This window comes from Dipteris shenzhenensis, chromosome 14 (assembly GCF_047967505.1).
Source record: "Dipteris shenzhenensis isolate YYH24624 ecotype China chromosome 14, Dip_SZ_1.0, whole genome shotgun sequence".
NCBI lineage: Eukaryota > Viridiplantae > Streptophyta > Polypodiopsida > Gleicheniales > Dipteridaceae > Dipteris > Dipteris shenzhenensis.
The window spans coordinates 404,995-417,530 of NC_141609.1; the positions used below are offsets into that span (position 1 = coordinate 404,995).

Consider the following 12,536-nt stretch of genomic DNA (forward strand, 5'->3'; position numbering starts at 1 on the left):
GTTCAAAAAATGCAAGTGGACTAAAAAAGAAGGGTAAGTTTCGCTATTGTAAGAAGCACGTACATCATATGGAGAAATAAAGGATATAATGAAGCTATAATATAGTTTCAGATTCTAATGCATCAAACGCAAACAAGGTTAGTGCTTTAGCAAACTATGTGGTTGAAGATTTGTCCTTTTTGGTCAATAGTTATGATGCTGTTTGAGGATGATAATTACATTGTCAAGGATAGAGAAAAGGACTATTAATTAGTCACTATAAGCAAGAATTGTACCAGCTAGACAAAAATGACAGTAGCATGTCAAATGCATGTGCTACTTCGTAAATAAAAAGTTTAGAATTATGGCATGCAAAACATGGCCATGTGAACTATGGCAGTATGCAATTATTGCAAAGACATGGGATGGAATGGAGTATGCCTTCTTTTGAGATATGTCTGTGTGCATATTGGGAAAGATGCATAGGAATTCCTTTTTGAGAGATGGATCTATTAGAGTTGAAAGAAATTTCCAAGTCATACGTAGAGATGTGTGTGGTCCTATGGAGATACCATTTTTGAGAGACATCATCTATCCTTGTGACCTTCATCGATGATTTTTAGAGAGTCTCATAAAAGAAATTTAGTTGTTTTTCAATGCTTCAAGCAATGTATGGCTATGGCTAAAAATGAGTTAGGGCGGATTTTTGGAATAGATAAAGGGGGGAAGTATATGCCATGTTCCTTCAAAGATTGCTTGAAGAGAGAGGGATTATATATCCACGTATAGCCCCATTTACACCTCAACAAAATGGTGTTGCTAAGATAAAAAATAGGTCTTTGATGGAAATGGCTAGGTGCATGATTAAAGGGAAATGATTGCCATAGATTTTCGATGGAGGCAATAATGTCTGCGGCACACAGTTTGAGCAAATGCCCAACCAAGTCCTTGAAAATAGGTAAACCTTTCAAGGTTTGGTATGATACAAAACCCAAGGTTGAAAACCTCAAGCTAGCATGAACATTTCAGTCATTTGTTTTCTTCTAAGGCTTATAAATATTTGATTAGCTTTACTTTTACTTTTTTTGCATTTTATCATACAAGAAATCACAGTACAGTAAAATATAAACCTCACTCTTATTCTCATTGGATTTTGAGATGTTCGAATAGGAACTGTCAAAGCCCTTGGGGTGCTATGGTTTACTTGTAGGAAAAAATGGTAGATCACCATTTAAAAACATTAAAATGTTCGGAGCACATACTTCAACCTCATTTTAACACATTGTAGCCTAGAATATGGGTCGTTTAACATGATCAAGACTTAAAATGTTGGGTTATTAGGGTGCTAGATGATTTTTATGGGAGAAACCATATTGGATTTTGTTTTTATTTGTTTCTTTCTTGACAGACTCAAAATGATGCTCGGTAGTTATTGCATGATAATCAATGTTGATGTAAATTGCTTTTAATAGGAAATATCATACTAAATGTGAGTAGATTAAAGTGCTTTTGGATTAATGTTGTAAGAATTTACGTCAATGGACATTGTAATAAAAGAACTTAATGTACATACATTTGCCTAGAACCAAACACTAAGGATGTACTACATTGGTTGTCCCCTCTAAACAAGTCGTCATGCTTTTTCTTAAAACCAAAGTTTGCATGATATTCCTTTAGATATGGATGACGAGTGACACACCCACTCACCACTAATCTAATGGAAGGGATTGTTTTTCAATGCATGTGAGCATCCAACCGGGGGGGATCTACCTTTAAAACATTGGATATCATCTTCTAAAGTTGAACAGTTTGTAAGAACACAATTCTATTTACATGCTATCTATTCGAGTTGGCTTTAAGCTATCGAGTGGTTTGTTTGTTTTTGCATATGGAAGTGGATTTAGGCAAGTAATTTCATGAAGTAGGTGATATAATCTCTTCATCTAGATCATATGCATCATATTTACTTAATCTTATTTGTTGTAATTTGCAATATTATCATAATTGTGACTACGGTTGTGGGTCAAAGAGTGTTCTCTAAACCCGAGACCCACATTTTTACTTTGTATTTTGTTGAGATAATTTATCCCAAAGGTAAGGCTTGCACTACTGATGATTTGGGACTTGTCTATTTTCTTAATGCATGAGCGTGGATTTAGTGGGATCCATTTAAACTCTAGGAACCCTTCCCTATTGTATGTGTGTTTGGACTTGAAAAAGCCTCCCATTTGTACGGGCAACCCTATTAAATTCCTATGTGGTACACCTCCAATGAAAAAATCCTTCCTTGCATGTGGTTTGTATGGAATTAAGAGTGAAATCCACTCTTAGAGAGTGGCAAGTGATGTACATATTCCTTGATCAATTGCTACCCTCGTTGTAAGTCCGTTGGTCCTCAAAGCAATTGTTCACTTTTGGTGTTATGAATGGCTAAAATAAAGTTTCTTATCCGAACTCACTGATACTTCGTTGCGCCTCAAGTGTTCACTTGAATTGAGAGAATAATTCAAGAGGTGCTCTTTGAAATGAGAGGTACAAGTGGATTGTGGTGATTGATGTCCAAACCTCCATGATGCATTCCAAGAAAAGAGAGGTGTAAGGCGTGGGAGTCAGCTAAGGAGGTGAGATGCCTGATAGGTCACATGGTGGTGGGGCAGGGGAGGGGCGTGTGGCAAGCAGGAGGGGCCGAGGAGAAAAGGTGAGGAAGCTTTTAGGAAACTTCGGAGCAAAGATACTATCTGAGGATATTATATGACATGGGACACAAATTCCTTATAATATTATGAATATACGAAATTTGCACTTCGTCGTCTCTCATCATCATCTATTCCTCTGCTCTGCTCTGCTTTGCATTGCATTGCATTGTATTTTGGATTTGGATGTCCTCTTTCCCCTGTCTTCTTCTTTTTCTTCATCGGCCTCCCTCCACTCCCATGCCATTCTCTGCTCCCCTCCCCAAGGTATGCCCCCCCCCCTTTCGCCATGGTTCCCTTCTTGCCTTTTTGTCTCTCACATAGTCTTCCCCGTCGCCTTCCCAGATTTGGTTCCTCCCATTTACGTCAGCGGACAGACGCTTGTCAGCCTCTCCCCGATTGCGAGTACAAGTACCCCTCCCTGGAGAGGATTGACGGGATCCTGGTGCGTTGTCGTGCTTTGAACGCCTCCTCGCCAGGTAGTCCTGCCTTTGATGGTCAAACTATCAGATCAGGCGGCAGAATGTCCAGTTGCCAATTTGGAACTCGTCACATAACCTCAGTTAATCACAAAGTGGCTTACACATATCTGCTCCGGCTCATTCAATACTTCTAGCATAGCGAGCAGGAGCAATAGCGCTTTCGCGCTTCACAGTCTTTTCTGTGGATGCTGGCGAGGCCGAAAATGGTTTATCCAATTCCAATTTTGTATTCAATTCCCTCGATTGTGGACATGTCTTATTGCAGGGAATGTGGTTTCAAAGATAAGCCACGGTCAATTTGGTGCTTTGAAGCACATGGCTGGAGCTTTCACTCTCTCCTCCTTAAATTATCCTAGTCTGCACGAAGCCCAAAACGGTTCTCAAGACAACTTAGAAGTAAGTGCCCCGTTGTTTCCCAAACCCATAGACAATTTGCAACTAGGCGTGGAATCAAAACGAAGTAGGCTCATTTATGCCTGTCAAAGTTTCTTGAAGGAGACTTTGATCCGAAATTTAAACTTGCTTGATTTGTGGCCTTATACAAGAATTCTGTTAGTCTCTGCTGTACATGATAAAGATTCCATGGGTTCTGCAAAGCCGAACTGCCGCTAGTTTTGTTATATGGACTAATCTTTAAGGACAGACTCTCCAGGATTTGGTGGTTCTCACATATTCTTCCCCGTAATGTTCTAAAAACGTACTTTTCTGAATATTAAGTTGTCTTTTAATTGGTTGGGTTGTGGCAGCTTGTTCCTTTCATAGACGATGGTTTCGAATCTGACGAGATGCCCCTCAAGGAAAGCTCAAACAATGTGAATCCACCAAACTTCTCCAAACATACAAAAGCGAACGAGAGTAATTCTGAACGCGCCAAATGCTGTGGTCACGTTCAAGGCGTCAGGACTGGTCACTGTAGTCAGCTGATAGCTCCTACATGCACACGCATAATGGGCTGCTGGCGGATCTTGAAAGGAAGCAAGATCTATTGGATGCTTCCATTTGTCATTCTTTCACTATTTTTGAAGTTTTTCCATGTGCCGCAGGTGAGATTCCTTCTTCTGAATGCCCCGACGCTTCTGTTTATTTTAATCCACGTCATGGGAAATTTCAAGAACATGGTTTAAGAACACGAGATTCCAAAAGTGCAAATCTACATAAACTTTATATGAGTGATTGGACGAGGGCATTGGCTGCGGTAGTTTCTTTTGTTGTTGATCCAAGCTTGTTGACCATGGTTCGAGAGGGGGGATATGTCCTGTGGCTCTGGGTATGTCAGGTCTGTTGGTTGGTGAGGTCTTGCCTATTCTCAAGTATGGATCATGGTGCCTCCAGCGAAACATTTTTTCTGTTTCTTGCTAAAAATTAGAAGAATGGACACACTCGAACCATGCCCGTGCTGTGTCACGAACCTGACAAGTCTCAGGTTATTCTGTGCTGTCTTACTTTTTTATATGTCAGCTCGTCTGATAATCAATTATTTATCTGGAAGCCTTATATGGAAATAAGGATGGGCCATTATTATATCCTGTTAGAAAGGAGCTTGTCTGAACTGTTTCATACTGTTAGATCATCTGCAGATGGACTCATAACTTTCTGAGTCTTTTTGGGAGACTTTTATGAAGACAAGGTCATACTTTTCGAGAAAGGAGCTTGTTAATTTTAGAAAAGTAACAAAGTGGTCTATCATCTTACATCTTGGAGAAATCTAAGCTTGTTCCCTCTCTAAAACAGTGGAAGAACAGAGAACCTAAGAGAAGACAGATGTATATCCAACTTCGAAATTATTTGTGTAAAGAATCAACTTACAGACTCTAAGATCTGCAGTAGTAGACATCAGCAGAGCAGCTCATATTGCCTAAAACATAAGCAAAGTAGGCCAATTGATACTTCCCCAGAGGCTGCCTATTAATGCTCAGTGGAGGACTCCTTTGCTGCTCCTAACTCTGCCCTGCACTCCTTAAGGCTGCATGCTGCTTTGGCCAATTGATACTTCCCCGGAGGCTGCCTATTAATGCTCAGTGGAGGACTCCTTTGCTGCTCCTAACTCTGCCCTGCACTCCCTAAGGCTGCATGCTGCTTTGGCCTGCCTTCAAGTGCCTTGGCAAGGCCCCAAAGGGCCAAATGTTCTCTTATATAGGGGAGGGGCTTGTCTACCCCCCCTGTCCAGATCTGGACAGTCTGTAAAGGGGGGACAGGTCTGTGGGTTTATGAACCACAAACTGCCCTTATCTGGCCTATCTGGCCGACTGTTGCCAGGTGCCAGTTTGGGCCCTTGTCTGGGCTCTAATATGCCCCAGCCTTGGCCCCTATATGGCCACCATTGCTGGCCCAAATTCACAGCCCATAGGGGCTGATCATCCTCTGCATCAGAACCCCTTCTCTGTCTGCAGATCTGACAGCCGATCCACATGGATCTTGCTATCATCTCCTGCAGCAAAACTCAACCTCCTCTCATCTGCTGCCCACATGGCAGCCTTCCCTCTTCCCACATGTCAGCACTTACATCAGCACCATGCATGCTTCTATGCTGCCCTACACACAGCCATTGTCAGCTCACCTTCATGGTGTCCATGTCAGGCTATCTGCTGACCATGTGACATCCTCAGTGGGTAATCCTGTCCACCCTGATCTGCTCATGTGGCACTTTTCGCTCATGCCCATCCCACATGACAACTTCCCTCACCCCTCAATCCTGTGCAGGCTTCAAGTGTCCTCATTTGGGGGCTTATAGGTGACAAGGAACCATCTACTCCAACGCCCCTTCTCAGTGTCCATGATGTATCCATACCATCTGCTTCTTTTCAGCTCTTAAGAACAGATTGAGAAGTTTGTCGAAATCCGGTGCAGATGCCTGCATTCATTGCACCTCCATGTCCAGCTCCGTATCATCTTTGAACTCTAGGTATTGAGCCAATACATGGGTTCAATTCTAGCACCATCCACCGCCGAGGCTCATCAGGGACCTGCCAAGTGTACACACAACTGGTACATTCAGCTGTCCCCCCTTGAAGCTGCAAACAAGGCTTTGCAAAGCACCAAGTTTTAAGTGTCTCTTTCAACCCGTAAACACGATCCTGTAGAATTTTGGACTTTAGAACAACAAAAATCTGAATTTGTACGATTGGATATATTCTAGTCTTACAAAAGTATGTATAGAAACCCTGGAATGGCTCTCAACTGTCTCTGGACACAAGCTCTTAATGAGCTCCACTTAGGTTTGGATCTTGAGCCCACTAAGTTATACATATCCAACTCCCAATCACATCACTTTGCAATCTGTGACACATAGTCTTTTAACCAGGTCACCAAACCTGTCCAACATGCTGCCAGGCCTTAAGGGAGGCCTATATAAGGCCCCTCCCTTGGGCAGTACCAAGGCTAGGTGGCTGGCCTGCCATGGCTACCACCACTTCCCTCTTTTCTCCTGCAGCACCTGTCCCTCCAAGGTGCCTCTTGACTGGCTTTCTCCAGCCCCTTCCAGCCACGTGTTTATCTCCATACAGGGCCGTACAATGGCACCCACGCTGCTGTCCTCCATTGTGGCTCCACACTGCAAGGTATGAGGTGCTGCCCAAGTGGCATCCCCTTCTCTCTCTCTTCTTTGGGCATATCCTGCCCTAGGTCTCCCCCCCCCACATTCTCCTCATTTGGGGGATTAAAGATGTTGAGGTGACCTTTCCAACACCCCCTCTCACCGACACGTCTTGGTCCAATGCCAACACATTGATGACGTTACCCCATTAGCTCCTATGATGGAACCCTTTGGAACAATTCGGTGTCAAATATGGTTCCTAGCTTTTCAACCAGTGGCTCCTACTCCTCCGAGCCCAGTCCTGCACAAGCAAACCATCTTGGTATACAGGTCCATCCAAGGTAGCACTAGATGGCACCACCACCTTCAGTCACTTTCCCACCTTCAAACTCGAGCAATCGAAACACCAGGATTCAGCATGGGTGATGATGCTCGTTTCAGTAGCTCCATCCTTACTGTGATTTGTATCAGGTTTTCTTTCAGTCTCATAGACCCATCGGTCTTCCGAAGACTCTAATAAAATTTCTTTCTTTCTTTCTTTCTCCTGCATGGACCCTGCTCCAACCATCTGCCGTCATGTCCGTACCTACTGTTGTACAGCCCGCCTTACTGATGTACCTGATGTACAGACTTCCTGCTCCAAATATGCGCTTGCTATTGCTGCCACCTCCTACTGAAACAGACCCTGAGAGCATGGTGCCTAGAAGACTCTTGTTCACTCATTATGAGGGGGACAACTGGAAGATGGTAAGTTTGATCATACATAATCAAATCAAATACATCTGGATGTAACAATGAAAAGGAAAGGACTGGAGCGGAGCGGAATCCTTTGTATGTCATGTTGCCCTAGCTGAGCCGGTGATGGGACGCTGGTGCCCGTCAAGGGGTGCTGTACGTCTCGGTCTCCTGGACGAGGCTTGACACAGGACCAGAGCCACCGTGACTCCCGAGGGACGTATCCCGGGTCTAAACAATGACGGGAGGTCCCCCAGAGTGATCTGTGTGTTCCCTCGATGTCTCGTGTGTCGTGCTGCGGTCGTCAGGTCGGGGTCTCTGTCACGTCTGCGGCTAGAGACTGGACGATCAATGTCACTCTCTCTCTGACATGTCAAGCTCCCAACAAGAGCCAACCTGCTGCCAACCTCATGGAGGAATCAAGAGCCAACCTCATGGAGGAATCGAGAGCTAACCATGGCAACCTCTGTCTCCCTGATGTGCATTCCCCATATGATCTAACCCGGTGTAGATATATAATGGTTTGAAAGGCTGCATCTAGCTAGAGTGGAGAAGCACCAAACTCGGCCTGAATGATGTGATGTGGTACTGACGGTTTCCCCCGGATCATCCGTGAGAGCATGAGGATCTGCAGGCGCTCCACCCGTGTCCACTCTATCTCTGACATGTCAGGCCCCCAACAAGGGCTGCCATACACACTGGCTGGTCGGACCAAGGAGTTGAAGAGAAGAGCCTTGGTCCAAGGGTCCTGGAAGTGGGAGTGGAAGCATTGTCTCTCTAGCCGAGCTAGTGAGGTGTATCCCCTGCTCAGTCTGGTGTGCATCACTGGTCTCATTGTGAAGATCGGGCCGGAGAAGATGACCCCCAAGTAAGTGTATGAGGATACGATCTCAACAGGTCTTGCCAAGGTTGACCTCCAAATCATGGGATAAACAAAAAGCTTGCAGTGCATCCAAGTGTCGCTGGAGCCCCTCGGGTGTGGACGACAAGAGTGCCACGTCATCTGCATAAAGAAGAATCCTGATGATGATCTCGGGAAGTGAGCAACCGGTCCCTCTGAACGCCCCCATGAAAGTCTCAAGCTCATCGATGTAGAGGCCAAACAGGGTCGGTGATAAGGGACAACCCTGTTTGACTCCTATGGTACTCAAGATCTCATCTGTCCAACATGCGCTCGTCCGAACTCGGCGTGAGACTTTCTCATACAGTGCCATGACTGCCCAGATGATCTCCTGATCAAATCCCGGTGTCTGTAGGCGTGTGATGAGACGAGCTCGAGGTACTGTGTCAAAGGCTTTGCGGAAATCCACAAAGCAGCAATATACCCTCTCCTTCCGTGATCTGGCCTCCTCAATGACACTCCTGAGTGTGAGTATGTGATCCATAGTCCCATGGTCTCGCTTGAAACCGGCTTGACCCTCTGCTCTGAGCCCTCTCATCTCTGCGAACAGGCTGACCGACGCATCCAATACAGCTGCATAGATCTTGCACATCACACGTCCAATCATGATAGTCCTGTAGTCACTTGGGTCCATGGGATCCCCTACCTTGTGGATGGGGGTGATGGTGTTGAGTATCTAGGTGCGGGGGAAGCCAAGGCAAACAGCGTCATTGAATAGCTTTGCTAGGATCAGGGCTAACGTGTCGATCCCATATGCGATAATCTCAGTGCATAGCCCCTCGTGATCCTTAACTCGGCCATTGTGCAGTTACAATGTCGCGTCCTTGACTCCCCCTCTAGTGAACAACGAGCAAGTGGTGGGGCGACGTGTGTGTGAGATCTGGAGTGGGCTGGTGTGGGACATCATAAAGATGGTGTGCATACGTGTGCCAGACTCTTGTGTCGGTGAGGGTGATGGAGACCTACGCTCAAGGAATCTCTGCCAAAAATCCTTAGAGTTGTTGCTGTACAAGATGTGCAGCAGCTCCTCCTCATTTCGCTTCTTCCGACATACGAGACGTCGGTACTTGCATACCGTGTCTGGTGTGTTCGGGAGGTGACATTTGGTTTCAAGTTGGAGTTGTCGGCGATAAGCCTTGCACTCCGCATCGTACCAATTGTTGCAGGGTACAGAACCAAGAGGTGGTGGTCTAGTGGACCGTGTGGTGTGGGGAAAGATTTGGAGGGCAGCCTCGTGGAGTGTGGGGAAAGATTTGGAGGGCAGCCTCGTGGAGAGCAGTTTGCTGGAACATACTAGGCCTTATATAGGCCATGGATCTAGAGCAGAAGGTTGACCTAGCTGCCTACATACTAGGTCCGCTGACCCGAGTCTGTGAAACAAACAGATCAGCCAACCAGTTGGCTGGTTCCAGAGGCATTCGGCCCTATAAAAGGAGTTCATTTTGGGAGCTTTATCCATTCCTTGGGTGCTCAGCCTACAGATTATTGCGCAGCAGTGAAGAGCAGTGGGATCCCCCTAGAGATCTTCATCTAGAGAGTACTTTGCAGGAGCACAAGTCTTTGACATCTGCAGCAGATCTAGGTGCAGACCTATAGCTGTATGAGAGCACAAGAGGTGCAGCAAATGAAGCTTTGTCTGCAGTACACCTCAGTCCATATCTTTGCACGAGTGATCAGCCTTGAGAAGCTACTGAAGCCTACGCAGAGCCACATTGCAAAAGAGGAGGAGTTACCTTTAGAGGGTGCAGCAAACAGAGCCTTGTTTTTGCACCTTACCTCAGGGATTCTTTTTGGAGGTGTTGGTACACCGACCTGTTTTTTCTTCTGTTTTCATCGACAGCTCCTTTTGGAAGCTGGTTGTATGGTTTTTCAAGCATTAATAGAGTTTACCTTTTTCTGGGGAAAAAAAAGGAGTATTGGCGGTAAGCAGCCAACCTTCCTTTACTTTTCTAACACTGCTTGCATATCCAGTTGGATCTTGCTGCGATCTCCTGCAGCCAATCTCCACCTTCTTCTCCTCTCGTCTGCTGCAGTCTTTGTTGCATAGCTAGCAGGGAATGCCATTACCCCGTCCGGAATGAGGGGAACACCATTTTCTGTCCGGTGGTTATACGTCCCTCTTTTGGATGCCAAAAAACATCCAAAAGCCTGTGGCCTTCTAGTTGACCAAAGGGCAGCCGCATAGGCTGCCAAACTCTTAGCTCGGCTCGATCCAGCCACAGGAGACATGACGGCAGATGAGCAGCAGCAAGAGCGCATATGGCAACCACACAGGCTGGTACATCATCCGTAGCAGTATGCTGTAGCAAAGAGGCCAGGTCAGCGTTCCCATAAGGCGACGTAGGCAAGGAAAGACTGGCAGATTTGCAGCAGCCTCAGATCCAGTCTGTATTCTCACAGACCAAGTTGGGTCTGTGGACAGCAACCATTTTCTCCCAATGGAGCGGCCGATGATGTCTCAAACAAGAGTGGTGACAGTCAGCCAACTTGTTCATGCATTTCAGCACTGAAGTTACATCTTGTTTCAGTGTGTGTGCAGGCACACATATTCAGGTTTCTTTGAAGAAAAAGTCAATTGTCTTAGTGATTTCATGTCTCCGTGTTTCTGTGATACTAATTTGACTTTATTGTTTACTAATTTGTGAAATGATTTATTACTTCCTTTTTTACGATCAGTCTAATTTGTGAAATGATTTATTACTTCCTTTTTCACCATCAGCCTCTGCCAGGCAGCTCTGATAGCCTCCCATTGTTCTAACAACATTGTATATAAGTTTGACCAAGGTCCTGAGCCTTTCTTTTTTAATACCCATGCAGGCCTACCTTTTCACAGCAAGCCTGATTGGCATTGCTCCGCTTGCCGAAAGGCTTGGTTATATCACAGAGTAAGTTTTCCATAAAGAACGAGTTTTTCAAGTCCTAAATTTTGTTTGAAGTATTCGTTCTCGTTTTGATCTGGAGGATGCCGCGCTGAATTCTTATGTCTATTCTAACTTTGAGAGACTGATATGTTTTGCAGACAATTGGCGGGTTACACAGGTTCTACAGGTATCATTCTAGCATCCCTCAAATCTCTGTCATTATGTTTCTGCAATCAAACTTTTGTATGTATAGGCAATGTACAAGAGAAGATATTGGCCGATCTTATTGCGATTGGCTGGATTTTGTCTTGTTCCGTGCATGGATCTCCAGTTACCATGATGCAGTTCTCAGAATATAATTTGTTGGAATGCTTAATGAAGGATGAGCCAAGGCCATCATGTAATTTGTTGAAATACATATACAGCAGATGTGAAAGCTGGTGATAGGTCCCAGAACAATCAGGTGTTTGATTGAGTTTGTTTGTTAGTGCCCAGCAATGTCACATGTGCAACAGTAAAGCTTGAGATACAAGGGAGAGTTCTTCATGGTACACTGCCTTATTGGCTTAAATCAAAGAATAAGAAAGAATGCATACAAGGATCCCTTTTCTTACACTGCTTGCATGAATACGAATAGGAATACTACATGCAAGGAGAGAATCTTGATTGACTGTAGAAGTTCCTTAGAGTTCTGCACAATCTAGCTAGAGTAATATGATCTGGTTGAAGGAGTCGGTTGGACAAATTCTGAAAGACGTGCTGATTCACGTAGAAGCAGCCTGCTTCAATGATTCTAGGGGTTATTGAGACATGTCTTGTTTCAGTTGACTCAGGTCAGCAATCTTTGGTGGAAAGGGCACAAATTATTTGCTGATTAGGAGTCAGGGAAGCAAGCATTCATTCCAGCAGGGTAGAATGTGAGGCAAAAAGAGATGTGTTGTTGCAATCAGCCTTTATATTTTTTCGGATGTCTGTCCTGCAATACAAACTTGAGACAATTACAATCACCTCTGGTTTGTACTGCAATGTTTCTCTTTTGAAGGTTCACTTTTTCAATATGGGTTGGTAATTCATTTGATCTGGTCAATCTGCATCATATTTGTATTACTGGTCTCCTTTTCCTTAGCTATGTGGTTTCTTGGTGTATTAGAGACTGAGAATTGCTCTGGAGTCATTCTGAGTTTCATCCATAGAACTTGAATAAAATCAAGCATAGAGTATCTCCCAAACTCTATGAAGACATGGAAGTTTCTCTTTTTTTAGTATTTTAACTATATGCACTAATCTGGGATTCGTTTGCTGTTGAATTAAAAGTGGAGAAGGACCCCCTCTTGTTGAGCAAAGGAGATAATG

General features: G+C 44.7%; 2 protein-coding genes across 10 annotated transcripts in view; one reads left to right on the forward strand and one right to left on the reverse strand.

The window, feature by feature from the left end:
• Window positions 1-12,536, reverse strand: part of LOC147894038 (Sucrose-6F-phosphate phosphohydrolase family protein) — a 186,763-nt gene that overhangs the window by 59,649 nt on the left and 114,578 nt on the right. The window lies entirely within an intron of this gene.
• Window positions 2,821-12,536, forward strand: part of LOC147894039 (vacuolar cation/proton exchanger 3-like) — a 29,017-nt gene continuing 19,301 nt past the window's right edge. For 8 of the 9 annotated variants that reach the window (XR_015542061.1, XR_015542058.1, XR_015542062.1 and 5 more), the window contains exons 1-5: window positions 2,951-3,151; window positions 3,420-3,550; window positions 3,901-4,197; window positions 11,140-11,207; window positions 11,342-11,370. Coding sequence is in view for 3 of the 9 variants with exons in the window: in XM_087384355.1 (XP_087240481.1) it covers window positions 2,962-3,151; window positions 3,420-3,550; window positions 3,901-4,197; window positions 11,140-11,207; window positions 11,342-11,370 (715 nt within the window). In the remaining 6 variants the exon portion in view is untranslated. The other variant, XM_087384357.1, reaches the window with a different exon arrangement.